Below are 13,758 nucleotides of genomic sequence, written 5' to 3' on the forward strand. Positions count from 1 at the left end.
GAGCCTCCATCTCCTGCTTTTGGTAAAACACAAGTACTTGCATTGTAGGGTGATTCCGAGACTTGAGGGCCCCGTGCACAGCTCCCGGCTCGCTCTCTGTCTCAGGCCCGAGTCCTCCTACCAGCCGTGCCCGGGGGCTGCGCCCCACGTGGAAGATTCCCCCCCAAAGGCTTGGTCTGCACCCAGGAGTACGGAGGTCCCGCAGGTCTGCGAGGGCCTCCCAGGAACCCAGCGGGAGTCTCAGGGACACGGACGGTCAGTGCGTCTACAGGGTCGCGCAGGCCCCTTTAACCCCACTCCTCCCTCGGAGCTGGCAGGTCTGAGGGGTGCTGACTGAGGCCCGCGTGCTGTTCTCGGCTGGAGGGGGTGCGCGGCAGAAGCTCACCGGTGGGGTTTGCTGGGGGCGTCCTCCCACTACTCTGCCAGCCTCGTTTCGGGAGCCAAGGCTGACTGTGGCCGACAGGAGAAGCCGTTCTTGCAGAATCACGTGAGCGCATGTTGCTGCTCGGCTGGTCTGTCTTCTGGTGTCCTGATGTGGTGACAGCACAGGCCAGTCCTCCGTGCATCTGGTCAGGCGGCGGGCGGTCCTCCCACGGCGAGCCTGCCCTCTGCCCTTCGCAGGCGCCTGTGCCACTCACCCCCATGGCCTGTGGCCTCTCTCTTCGCATCGTGAGTTGAGACAGAAACTGAGCCCTTCCACCGAAGACAGTAGCCAGCGGCCCGTCGTCTTTCCGTCTCTGGTGGCTTCTCTCTACCCCTGTGAGAGTCAGCAGTGCAGGTTCAGACTCAAGGGTGCAGAGCTTGGCAAGCCCTTCCTTCTGGACCCTCGTCCTGAGCTTGGGGCCCTGGTGCTGACCTCAGGGCCCACCTTAAGAGGTGCCGGGGTCAGTGCAGGCGGGGCCAGCCTGAGTCCCACTCAGCAGGGGAGCAAGGAGCCCGGCCTCGGCCTCTCAGCCCTGCGTCTGTCCAGTTCAGAGCATCCGGGCCTGCCGTGTCCTCCCAGGCTCTCCGCCCGCCGTCCTTGCCTGCCTCCCTGAACCAGGTCCACCCCCAGCCCTCCCCCGTCTGGTCATCAGCCTGTGTCTCTTAGTGTCAGGTTTCTCCGTGTGGGGAGACCAGGGACCTCTGCTCCTCCGGCTGGTGCTTCACAGAGCTTCCCCAGAATTGCCTCTGTGGGGCCCGTGGCGCCGCTCCCTGTGCTGTCCGGCACGGGCTTCCTGCTGAGTCCCCCAGGGCTCCGCACACCGGGCTTGTGCGTCCCTGGAAGGGGCCATCTGGAGTTCCTTCCTCGCTTCCTGGGGCGTAGAGGTTGTCTTAGAGACTTTGGAAAGGGAGGCCCAGCTAACTCTCCTGTGGGGTTGTGTATTTGCTTGTTGTGGTGGGTTGTACAAGCCAGATTTCAGAGGACCTGCTGTCCTGCACAGGAACGGGTGTGTGCTGGGGGCCCGAGCAGGCCTGAGCGGGAGGCCTGGTGCCGTCTGGCGCGGGGCCCTGCGCTCTTGCCTCTGCCCCAGATCCGTCTTCTCACTGACCTGCCGCTGCCTTCAAACTGGCCCAACAGTCGGCCCAGGCTGTGGCCCCTCCCCACTGTCTGCCCAGGCCTCTGCTCTGACTATGCCCCCTGCCAGGGATACCTTTTCTCTCCTGGGCCTTCCATCTGCCCAACTCGGTCTGCCCTTGAAAAGCCAGCTGTGCCTCTGGCTCCTCTGTGACCAGCCCCGGGGACCTCTCCCTCGGCGGGAGGGTCGCCCTGCCCAGCTCTGCTGGGCCCATCCTGGCCTTGCTGCAAGGCCTCCTTCAGTGCCTGTCTTTCAGGGCCCCTGCTGTGGCCAGCACAGAGCGTTGTAAACTGGAGGCATGCGGTGAGCTCTCTGCCCCATCCCAGGGGAGGCCTGGGGTGGGGGGCCAGGCCAGCTGTCTGACTCCCGTGGTTGTCCCCAAACCAGAATTTGTCAATCCACTCGCAGACAGTTTCTAGGGGAAGCAGAATGTACAGCTCTTCCAGGTCCACCATCAGGATTCCCGCACGTTCCTGACCTTGGCCTCATGGTCTGTAGTTCAGGGTGTGTGGGGATACGACCCCAGCAGTGCTGGTCTGGAGACTGGTCTGCTGGCCTGGCTGTCACGGAGGTGAAGTCCCCGTGGTGGGTGCGGGGCAGGCGGGACGTCTGGCATGTCTGATGGGGCATCTCTGTGCCGGCAGGAGATGGCGGGCAGGGCCCTCAAGCAGACCGGGAGCCGCAGCATCGAGGCCGCCCTGGAGTTCATCAGCAAGATGGGCTACCTGGAGCCGGGCAAGGAGCAGATCGTGCGGGTCGTCAAGCAGACCTCCCCAGGTGAGCCATGGGGCTGGGCGGCGGCCTCCTCCCTGCCAGGAGCCCGAGAACAGAGCCGGCCTGCCAGACCTGGGCCGAGTGGGTAGGCGGGTCCCGGCAGCTGGCTAGTACTTCCTACCTGGTCGGTATAGTCGGTCTGTTTTGTTTTATGGAAGACTGAAAAAGTCTGGATTTTAAAATTAGGCAAGCCAACAGGCTGAGAGTAAGAATGTCCTTTCTCTTGGGCCTGGGGAGGAGTCTTTGAGAAAGAGGCTGATGTCACTCGTCCTCAAACATGCTCTCTTCCACAGTGCAGCCTCTGGGGACAGGCTGCCCAGTGGCGGGTCTGTCCAGACCACAGGCCTTGGGAAGCTGTGTGGGAGGGCCCGAGGCACTGGCACCAAACGGCCTGCTTCGCTGGCTATCACCGAGTGTTTCTCTGCGGGTAGAGCAGACGGGACCATTTTGGGGCCCTAAAGTCCCTGGGGGTAATAAGGGATTCAGGATGTTGAGCAGAAGTTTTGCCTCGCTGCCACCCCGTCAAGATGCCTGGGGCTTGGGGTCTGCATCCGCGTGACACCCCTGCACCTGCCTTGGATGGAGGCTCGGTGATGCAGCGGCTAGCCTGGAGCAGAGCTGTCATTTGGCTGTGACTTCTGCTAACGTGACGGCCGTGAGCGTCTTAGCTCTGCCAGGCACTCCTGGGAGGGTCTCTGATGGGCTGGGCAAGGCCTCTTGACTCAGAGATAGCCTGGCTCTGCCCATGTGGCCTTCCTGAGGGCCTCTGGTTGTGGAAGAGCCGGAGCAGCAGCCCCAGGGCCACAGCGGGCATGAGGCTGAGCCTGTGGAACCGTGGGCAGACCCTCTGATGCTGCCTCCCACTCTGTCTGCAGGAAAGGGCCTCGCGCCAACCTCTGTGCCACGGAGGCCGAGCTTTGAAGGAGCTGGGGACCCTTTCCCGCCCTACCCCCAGATGAGCGGGGCAGCCTACGAGGGCCCAGCCGCCCTGGAGGAGGCGCCCCGCCAGTACTCGGACTTCCTCTTCGCGGGCGCCGGCCCTCACTGCGGGCCCGGCCGGCAGCACCAGCCCAAAGGCTATGAGGCGCCCCCACTGCAGGGCCCGCACTACCGGCCCCACCTGCTGGTGCCCGGGGAGGGCCTGGGCTACGGCATCCAGCGCAGCCCCTCCTTCCAGAGCAAGAGTCCGCCGGAGGCAGGCGGGTACGCCAGCCTGGCCACCAAGGGCCCGGCCGTGCCGCCTGGGGCTGGCCACGCATTTCAGCCCACAGGAGCCACGGCCGGAGCCTACACGCCCCACCCTCACCACAAACAGGCCCACCAGGTGCACGTGCTCGGCTCCCGGGGGCCCGTGTTTGCAGGCGACAGCCCCCCGCCAAGCCTGGTCACACCCTCCAGGAGCAGCCTGAATGTGGACCTGTACGACCTGGCCAGCCCCTCAGCCCAGCAGTGGCCCGGCACCACCCTGACCCGGCGCGACTCTCTCCAGAAGCCTGTGGCCTTCCTGCCTGAAGGCCCGGTCCCCAGCAGGACGAACTCTTTCAACAGCCACCAGCAGCCGGTGGCTGTGCCCCTGCGGGCGGGAGCACCAGGCAAGGCCGAGCCCTCTGTGTCCTCCCCTAACACTGTGACAGCCGTGACGGCCGCCCACATCCTGCACCCGGTGAAGAGCGTCCGCGTGATGAGGCCTGAGCCCCAGACAGCCGTGGGGCCCTCCCACCCGGCCTGGGTGCCAGCGCCCACCCCCGCGGGGGAGAGCCTGGCCTCCAAGGACGAGCACCCCCTACCCCTGGGGGGCGCCAGCGCCCACCCACTGGATGTGGAGTACGGGGGCACCGAGGCCAGAGGCCGGCCCCCGCCCTACCCGAAGCACCTCCTGCTGCAGAGCAGGCCAGAGCAGAGTGACGTGGACCGCCTGTGCGCGGGGGTGGAGCAGGGCCTTCTGGGGGGCCAGGCCACTGAGCCCCCAGACAGGGCCGACAAGGGCCAGAAGGGCGCCAAAGGCGAGAAGACAGGGAAAGACAAGAAGCAGATCCAGACGTCACCCGTGCCGGTTCGGAGGGGCAGCAGGGCCGAGGAAAAGAGGGAGTCCCGCGTCAAGAGCTACTCGCCCTGCGCGTTCAAGTTCTTCATGGAGCAGCACGTGGAGAATGTCCTGAAGACCCACCAGCAGAAGGTGGCCCGGAGGCTGCAGCTGGAGCAGGAGATGGCGAAGGTGAGCCCCCGACCCCGCCCGCCTGGCCTGGCCGGGCCGCCCGGGGTGCTTGGCTCTGCCTTCTGCACCTCCCTGTAGGCCTGTGGTCTCGGGGGGGGTCTGGTTTTGGGGGACAGCTTGGACGTCCCCTCTCAGGATGGGGAGCTGGGCGTCACGTGCCCCGCAGGGCAGTAGCAAGTCCATTTTCGTGTTGCTTCCTTATTCCTGACAAATTTGTCAGTTTTACTAACTAGTAACAAAATGTTTTGAAAGAGTAGAAACCAAGTTTGAGGTTTTATGAATTGAAATTGTGGGATTTATAAGGAAAAGTACATCTCGCAGTGACCTGTCGGTTCCTTCCTTTAAGCCTCTGGTTAGCAAATAATGTCTGAAATACACCTTAGTTTATGCTGAACTGTTAGAGAAAGTAATTGCTAATTAAATTATTTGAATTAAATGCTGCAGTAAATTTGAATAACACAAGGCCAGTGGCTTCAAATTCTAAGAATAAAATCTGTGTTCTCTCTTTCTGCTGTCCCATTTTCATTGACTTTTTTTCTGTTAGTTTACTCATTTTCCCCTGAACTGTTAAATTATTACACTGCCCTTAGAGGAATTTTGCGGTCCCCTTTCCCACAGGCCTCCTTTAGAAGTTTCCTTTAGTTCTTAGAGTCTGAAGTCACCTAGAGAAACAGCTCTCTTGTGCTGCTCTTTGGAGTCCAGACTTGTGTCTCTGGATTTGAGGAGCAAAAGCAGGAAGCACATTGCCTGTGGTGCCCGGGCCCCGCCTCTGCCCCTGTTTCCTCAGGCAGGCTGGTCCCTGCTGTGGGGCGTGTCCCCTTGGGCCCTGCTGCACAGCCCCTGGCGTGACTGTCCCTCACTGTGCTCTGTCCGCAGGCGGGACTGTGTGAGGCTGAGCAGGAGCAGATGAGGAAGATCCTCTACCAGAAGGAGTCCAATTACAATAGGCTGAAGAGGGCGAAGATGGACAAGTCCATGTTTGTGAAGATAAAGACCCTGGGCGTTGGCGCCTTCGGGGAGGTGTGCCTGGCCTGCAAGGTGGACACGCACGCCCTGTACGCCATGAAGACCCTGCGGAAGAGGGACGTCCTGAGCCGCAACCAGGTGGCCCATGTCAAGGCCGAGAGGGACATCCTGGCCGAGGCGGACAACGAGTGGGTGGTCAAGCTGTACTATTCCTTCCAGGACAAGGACAGCCTGTACTTCGTGATGGACTACATCCCGGGGGGCGACATGATGAGCTTGCTGATCCGGATGGAGGTCTTCCCTGAGCACCTGGCCCGCTTCTACATCGCGGAGCTGACGCTGGCCATCGAGAGTGTCCACAGGATGGGCTTCATCCACCGGGACATCAAGCCGGACAACATCCTTATAGACCTGGACGGCCACATTAAGCTCACGGACTTCGGCCTCTGCACTGGCTTCCGGTGGACTCACAATTCCAAGTACTACCAGAAAGGTACTGTCTTCCAGCGGCCCCCGGCCCCCGGCCCGGGACCCTCGTGTGCTGAAATCACCTGTCGCTGTGCGATGGCATAGTTTGGTGTGACAGGCTTTTCTCCCTGAAGAGTTAGTTTGATGTGAGGTTTTTTTTTTAAGTTAGTAGACTCAAATTTTATTAAAATATTTTTAGGACAGTAGGTCATAGGGTGTCTTGGGGCTTCGCTGAGGAGCCATCACTCTGCCCTGTTAAAACGAGCCTTGAAAATAGGCCTCGCGGCCTGCCAAGGAGCCCCCTCTTGGCCGGAATCCGCCTGTGGGCAGAACGTAGCTGTGGGTCGGGCTCAGCACCCCCTGGTTCTGCTGCTTGGGAAAGTCAGACATAGCGGGTCGCCATCTAATTTTGGCTTGGATTCTTGAAATAGTTATTTTAATACTGTAGCTTCTGTTTTTTACTTCAAGCTAACCCTAAATCACTTAATCCTTTCCCGTTTCCTGGCACTGACGTCGTCTGTGTTCGTGTTTCCTAAACCCTCATGCTTTTCCACGTTCATCTTGAAACGTGTGTCAAACGGCTGCTGTTCATCTTTCTCGATGGGCCTGAGAGGCGCTGGGGATGCCATCCCACAGTCACCTGGCCTTTCTCGCCTGGCGTGGGGCACCTGGCACTACACCACCATCCAGCACAGGGCACCCGGCACGGGCGCCCGGCTCAGGGTACAGCCCTGCGGCCGCCTCACCGTGGTCCCGCCTTGGCGCTGGTGTGGACCTCGTGGCTCGGGTTCGGGCCCAGGACCACGGGCAGAGCTGTGGGAGATTTCCTTTTCTCACTGTGTCAGGAGCTGAGTCAGATTACTTTTCCTTTTGAAGCTGTGGGTTTGCTGCATTGTTGAGGAGTGAAAGTTAACTTTATTTTTCATCCTTCTCTCACTGCCCCGATTCCGGGGTGAAAGGGACCCACACCAGGCAGGACAGCATGGAGCCCAGCGACCTCTGGGACGACGTGTCTAGCTGTCGCTGCGGAGACAGGCTCAAGACCCTGGAGCAGAGAGCCCGGAGGCAGCACCAGAGGTGCCTGGCTCACTCCCTGGTTGGGACCCCAAATTACATCGCCCCGGAGGTGCTCCTCCGAAAAGGTGTGTGTTCCAGCTGTGCGCCTGAGCAGGGGGGTGACCTTTGAGGGCCCCCGCTCCTGCTTTCCAAGCCTCCACGCACCCCATTGAGTTCGTGCTGTGGGAGCCGAGGGTTGGACTATTTCCTCGGCAAACGAGCCTCTGGTGTCGCCTTCTGTCTTGGAGCCGCCTTTGCTTCCCGGCTGCGTCCACTTGCCCTTTTCTGGGCTGGGCGTGTTGGACCGGGTGCAGCTGTGGACCTCCTGCCTGGAGGCCGGAGGGCGTCTCCAGGGCTGGTTCTGAGAGTCGTGTGATGGCGGGGCTCTGGGGTCCCAGGCTCCCAGCGCAGCCCCCGCCTTGTTGTCAGGCTGAGAGTACAAACACGGTTCCTCCAGCTCCTGCCAGCCCAGAAGGGCCTTGAGGGCCTTGAGGGTAGGGTTTGGGGGCGACAGGCACCCATGCCCCAGCACTCGCCTGCCCGTGCACAAGGGGCTCTGACGGTCGGCTGCAGGCCCGCAACTGAGGTGTGTGGATCAGAGCCGCTGGCCTACGTGTCCCCGTGTGTCACTTCAAGTCTCTGGAGCTGGCGGACCCGGCCAGGCCTGCTTTCCCCGTCGGCCGTGTGACCTGAGGCGGCCACGGCCACTGTGAGAGCTGAACCTCTGACAGCGGGTGGTGAGGACACCCCGTGTCCGCTCCCCGCCATGTGCAGCGGGAGGCGGCGGCAGGGTGGCGGCAGTGCCCTCGGCAGGGACTCGGGGCTTGGACTGTGATGTGGGCCCTGCAGGGAAACGGGAGAAAGTCCAGGAAGGTCAGGCTGCTCTGCCGGGAGGGCTGCACCCCGGGGTCCCTCCCTCCTCACCCACACTCTTCCCCTCCTCCCAGAGCCCTGTGGCAGCCCTCAGCATGCACCTCACCTGACCACGGGCCACAGCATTTCTGCTTTGTGGTTTCTACTGTTTTAATCCATGTCTGTCTGTGTTCTTTAAGAACTTAAGATCCCGGCTAGTCTTGTCACTAATGGTCACAGTAATCTTTTTAAATTAAGAAGTCTTATTACAAAGGCAGCCTGTGCTTATCACAGACTGATGGTTGAAGACGACACGAAGGCTCTGCTCTGAGCCCCTGTGCGGGAGGCACTTGGTAACACGCGTGCGACTTCGGTGCTGTCCCGCTTAACAGTGAATGAGTCTTTTCAGGATTTCTGAGAAGAACCTGTGTGCACGTTGGAATTGAGTGAGACTCTGTCTTTCAGGGTACACCCAGCTCTGTGACTGGTGGAGTGTCGGCGTGATTCTCTTCGAGATGCTGGTGGGGCAGCCGCCCTTTTTGGCCCCAACTCCCACAGAAACCCAGCTGAAGGTAACTGAGCAGATGTGGTCTGCGGGCTGCAGGCACGTGGCTTTCTGACGGAGCCAGGACAACAACTGACCTTTTATTCCGAGTAGTGTAGGAGTGTCAGTGATGTAGAATGGGATTTTAAAAGTAATACTATTATTACCCTGATGGACAGTTTTTATTTTAATAAGTGGAGACGCAGAGTCAGACCTGAGTTTTGATGTGCACGTGTGTCTGAAGTTTTACTCGAACCACGGTCAGCTGCCCTCTTGGAATTCCCAGGTGAGAGCTAGGAACGGGTGGGGCAGGGAGGCCGGCAGGTTCCCCGTGCAGGACCGAAGCTCCGAGGACCGTGCGGGAGGGAGTCAGGGTGTTGCTGGGTGTTACCTCGCTGCCGCTTCATGCGGTGAGGCACTGTGCGTATTTCTAATACTCATCTCAAGGAATTAAAAAGTTTTCCTGTCAAGTAACTTAATGCTAATAGTTCTAGAATGATGGCCATCTACTCTCAGAAATGAATGGCTCGGTTACTTCAGGGGGATTGCGCAGGGAATCTGATGAAATCTTTGGGACATCTCAGAACAAAGCTCTTATGTGTTCATTGACAATTCAATTTTTATTTTTTAGTTTTTTGGCTTAAACAACAGAAATTTATTGTCCTAGGCTTCCACAGGCTGGAAGTCCAAAGTCAAGGCGTCAGCATGACTGATTCCTTCTGCGAGCCGCGAGGGGAAGCCGTCTCGGGCTCTCTCCTCACGTCCTCAGGCAGGCCCCAGTCTGCAGACAGCCACCGCCTCCGTGTGTCACTGACAGTCCTAGGAAGCATTCCTGCGCCCGGAGTCCACAGTAGACCCGAAATTAATACTCCCTAAATTAGAGAAACCCTGAATTAAGGCTTGGTTTCGCTGCAGCAACAGTAAAATTGGAATTTGGTATTACCTGTATACTAACTGAATTGCTGAACCACTCACCGATTTGCCTGCCTGATAATAGCCTAATTTTTAAAACTGTGATAAAATTTACCATTTTAACTACTTTTAATTGTGCAGTTCAGTGGCATTAAGTACATTCACAGTGTTCACAGCAACCATCCCCGCCACCTGTTTGCACTCTCACCCTGCCAGACAGGAGCTTTACCCGTCGTCGGTCACCGGCGCTCCCCTCCTCCCTCCCCCGGCCCCGGTCCCCCCCCCACCTCGTCTCTGTCTCTGTGAAGTTACCCTCCCTCGGCCGGGTGGAATCACGTGACTTTCACGACTGGCTTCGTTCACTTAGTGTAATGTCTCAGGGTTCATCCGTGTTGTAGCAGGCGTCAGGATTTCCTTCCTTTTTAAGACTGAATAACATTCCATCCGTGTAGTACTGAGGAGTATTACACGGCACGTGAACAGCATTCCAGTTTATTTATTCATCCTCTGGTGCAGACATTTGGGTTGCCCCCACCTTTCGGCTGCTGCGGGTGGTGCTGCTGTGAGGGTGAGTGTGTGAACAGCTGTTGGGCCTGCTTCCAGTTGCTTTGGGTACTTCCCGGGGCGGGACTGCCGGGTCCCACGGTGGCTCTGAGTGTAACTTCCTGGGGCGCCTCCATGCTGTTTCCGAGTGGCTGTGTTCCCACCGGCAGTGCACGGAGGCTCCTGTTTCTCCCTCCTTGCCAACACTTGCTTTTCTTTTCTTTTTTTAATTAATAGTAGCCCTCCTGGTGGGCGTGCTGTGCTGTCTGACTGTGGTTGGCGTCTCCCTGAGGATCAGCAAGGTTGTGCTCGGTGGCTGAGTGTATGTCTTCTTTGGAGAAGTGTCTGTTCGGGTCCTTTGCCCTTTTTTAATCAGGTTGTTCGTGTTTTTGCTGTTGAGCTGTAGTTCTTTATGTATTCTGGGTGTTAATTGCTCATCAGAGACATGCTTTGGAAATTTATTATCCCATTCCATGGGGTGCTTTTCACTCTGTCGATGGTGTCCTTTGAAGTTTATTTTATGTACTTTACATACTTACTTTATTTCCTGTGCTTTTTGTATCATATCCAAGAAATCATTGCCAAATCTTCATTGTCTTGAAGATTCTCCTTTGTTTTTGTCTGTGAATTTCACAGCTTTGGCTCTGCTGGACCACCTACTCAGGTCCAAGCTGCTCTCGAACCTCTGCCCCCAGGCCATCCCCGCTTACTTCGGCCTTGCTTTGCCCCGGCTCCACGCATGAGCAAGCAGTGCCCTAGGCGTCCTGCTCACGGAGACGCGCATCTGTGACAGGCGGGTTTCCTGGTTTGTGTGCTGGGGCGCCCTCACCTGTGCCACAGCCACGCGGACCGCGGGGTAGCTGCTCAGGTCCTTGTGCATCTGTTCTGTTCTCCCAACATGGAACTGTCAGTCTTTTCTTTTTTAATATTTATTTCTTTAAAAATTCTCAATTAGTTTAGTTTATTTCTTTCATTTTTATTTTTAATTGAAGTATGGTTGGTTTGTAATGTATTAACTTCAAGTGTGCAGTGTAGTGATTCAGCTACACATGTGCATATATTTCTTTTCATACTCTTTCCCATTGTAGGTTATTATAAGGTACTGGATTTAGTTCCCTGTGCTCTACAGCAGGACTTTGTTCTTTGTCTATTTTATATACAGTAGTTTGCATCTGCAAATCCCAAACTCCTAATTTATCCCTCCCTGCCTTTCCCCCTGGTAACCGTAAGTTTGTTTTTCATGTGTGTAAGTCTGTCTCTGTCTTATAAATAAATTTGTGTCATCTTTTTAAGATTCCACATGTAAGTGATACCATATGGTATTTGTCTTTCTCTGACTTACTTCACTTAGTATGACAATCTCTTAAGTCCATCCACGTTGTTGCAAATGGCACTATTTCATTCTTTTTTATGGCTGAGTAGTATTCCATTGTGTAAATGTACCATGACTTCTTTATCCAGTCATCTGTGGATGGACATTTAGGCTGTTTCCATGTCTTGGCTTTGGTGTATAGTGCTGCTGTGAACACTGGGGTGCAGCTGTCTTTTTGAATCAGAGCTCCCCCCAGATACACACCCAGGAGGGGGCTGCTGGATCATTGGGCAGGTCTGTTTTTAGCTTTTTACAGAATCTCCGTACTGTTTTCCATCATGGCTGCACCAAACTGCGTTCCCACCAGCAGTGCAGGAGGGTTCCTTTTCTCCACATCCTCTCCGGTATTTCTCCTTTGTGGACTTTCGGATGACAGTGTGGAGTGACACCTTGCTGTAGTTTTGGTTTGCGTTTCCCTGGTATGTGGTGACATTGGGACACAGTCGGGTCCTCTCACCTCTGTCCCGGGGCAGCACTCGCCGGCTGCGAGGGTGAGGAGGAAGGAACCCGCGGTGTGTTGTCCCCGCAGGTGGTCAACTGGGAAAGCACGCTGCACATCCCCGCCCAGGCCGAGCTGAGCCCTGAGGCCCGGGACCTCATCGCCAAGCTGTGCTGCTCGGCGGAGCACCGGCTGGGCCGGAACGGAGCCGCCGACCTGAAGGCCCACCCGTTCCTGGGCGCCGTCGACTTCTCCAGTGACATCCGGAGGCAGCCGGCGCCCTACGTGCCCAAGATCAGCCACCCCATGGACACCTCCAACTTCGACCCGGTGGACGAGGAGGGCCCCTGGCAGGCCGGCAGCGAGGACAGCACCAAGGCCTGGGACGCGCTCGCCTCCCCGGGCGGCAGGCACCCCGAGCACGCCTTCTACGAGTTCACTTTCCGGAGGTTCTTCGACGACAACGGCCACCCGTTCCGCTGCCCGAAGCCGGCGGGGCCGGGGGCGCAGGCCGAGGGCTGCCAGCCCGTGTATGTGTAGCCGGCAGGCCGGCCAGACAGAGCTTCGTGCGGAGGGCTCCGTCTGAGGGTCTGGTTGGGGCCGGGGGGGGTCGGCGTGGCTTTGAATTGGCTTTTGAGGACCTTCACGGCATTAAAACAATATTTTTTACAATTAGTACAGTTTAGAAAGAGCACTTATTTTGTTTTCAGCCATTTTTCTGACTAGATCATAGGGACCGGTTTTGACCAGTCGTGCTGCTGTCTTCTGCATTTGTGTTTTGCCCACAGCACTTGCTCACGTTTAGGGAAGGACATAAAACTGAAGAACATGTGATAAGAAATCTCTGTGCAATAATGTAAAAAAAAAGATAACACTGTTCTGATGTTACTTATACGTGTTATTCACACAGTGGTTTTTGTTTTTTATTTTCCCCACATTTCAGACTTGCGACATGATGTTAAAGCTGCTTTTGTTGTCGTGTTCTGCCGCTGTTGTGCATCAGCGTGGAGTGGAAGGTGTGAGCGGGCGATCACGCAGGGCGGCTTCAGGCGTCTGGTGTGGAGGCAGCGCTGCGTGGACAGGGGTTTTCTCTTATAAGTGACCGTGTCTTGCCGTTCACAGCAGGCTCTGTGAACACGTTTTTACCGAGTGTCTTTGAGTGAGACCTCCTGGACCGTGTGTGACGTTGCGTCGTGTGGCGACCCCTCGCCGTGGTCGTGCCCCTTACTGTCTTGCTGAGGAGATGCACGTGTAACTGAGATGCGGTGAGGTTTGTGTGTGTGTCTTGGGTGTGACTGAATTCTCTGGGGGGGCTTGTCCTCGACTAAACTTGTATACGTCAAAAGGGATGAACTCAGCTCTGCCAAAAAATGAAGTTCCTGGCGGAACCCTGTCCGTCCTGCCGTGGGGATGCTCTCCGCCTGGCCCTGGCCGCAGGCGCGGAGAGGCGTGATCCCCAGGTCCTCCCGCATCCTCTCCGGTGTGCTTTGAAGTATCAGTCTTATTTCTAACCTTTGTAAAGCTGCAAGGATTATTGAAAGTGACGTTGGAATAAAAAAAAAAGTAAGCCATACATGCTTTCTTAGAAGCGCAGGTGTGTATATAACTGCATAGATAAACACAGAATATTCTTACTTCAGATTAGTATGATTCCTATTCAAAGTGATTTATATTTGAGTAAAAAGTTCAATCCTTTTTTGTTTTTTAAAATCTGATGCATCATATTTTTCATTATATTATTCCACATATTTTCCTTGAAGGTTTTCGCATCATGTAGCCATTACTTAGCGTACATCTAGGCAGCAACACCTAAAAGTCTGTCCACGTCTGAACGTCACAAACAGACTCCTGTGTACTGGTTTACACTTGTGTGAGTGGCCCGTGTCGTGACTGCCCGTGGTTTCTCTGTTTCACAGTAACGCCGTGTATTTACGCTCTGACGGACTCCATGTGGTAGGTTCTTTCTCAGGAACTCAGTGTAACTATTATTTATTGATATATCATTGCCTTTGAAAAGCTTCTACTGGCACAATTTATTATTAAAATTTTGAATCCAAA

At 56.5% G+C, this 13,758-nt stretch overlaps 1 protein-coding gene across 7 annotated transcripts in view; it reads left to right on the forward strand.

Moving 5' to 3' along the window:
• LATS2 (large tumor suppressor kinase 2) overlaps positions 1-13,758 on the forward strand; it is a 32,082-nt gene extending 18,324 nt beyond the window's left edge. For 5 of the 7 annotated variants that reach the window (XM_031465714.2, XM_031465715.2, XM_064493286.1 and 2 more), the window contains 7 exons: positions 2,204-2,336; positions 3,209-4,548; positions 5,425-6,007; positions 6,942-7,124; positions 8,356-8,462; positions 11,791-12,230; positions 12,644-13,758. In XM_031465714.2, coding sequence (XP_031321574.2) covers positions 2,204-2,336; positions 3,209-4,548; positions 5,425-6,007; positions 6,942-7,124; positions 8,356-8,462; positions 11,791-12,230; positions 12,644-12,656 — 2,799 coding nt within the window. In that variant the 3' untranslated portion in view covers positions 12,657-13,758. Of the gene's footprint in view, positions 1-2,203; positions 2,337-3,208; positions 4,549-5,424; positions 6,008-6,941; positions 7,125-8,355; positions 8,463-8,629; positions 8,721-11,790; positions 12,231-12,643 lie in introns of those variants that run through there. The other 2 variants (XM_064493287.1, XR_010383717.1) reach the window with 2 other exon arrangements.

This window comes from Camelus dromedarius, chromosome 13, assembly GCF_036321535.1.
Source record: "Camelus dromedarius isolate mCamDro1 chromosome 13, mCamDro1.pat, whole genome shotgun sequence".
Classification (NCBI taxonomy): Eukaryota; Metazoa; Chordata; class Mammalia; order Artiodactyla; family Camelidae; genus Camelus; species Camelus dromedarius.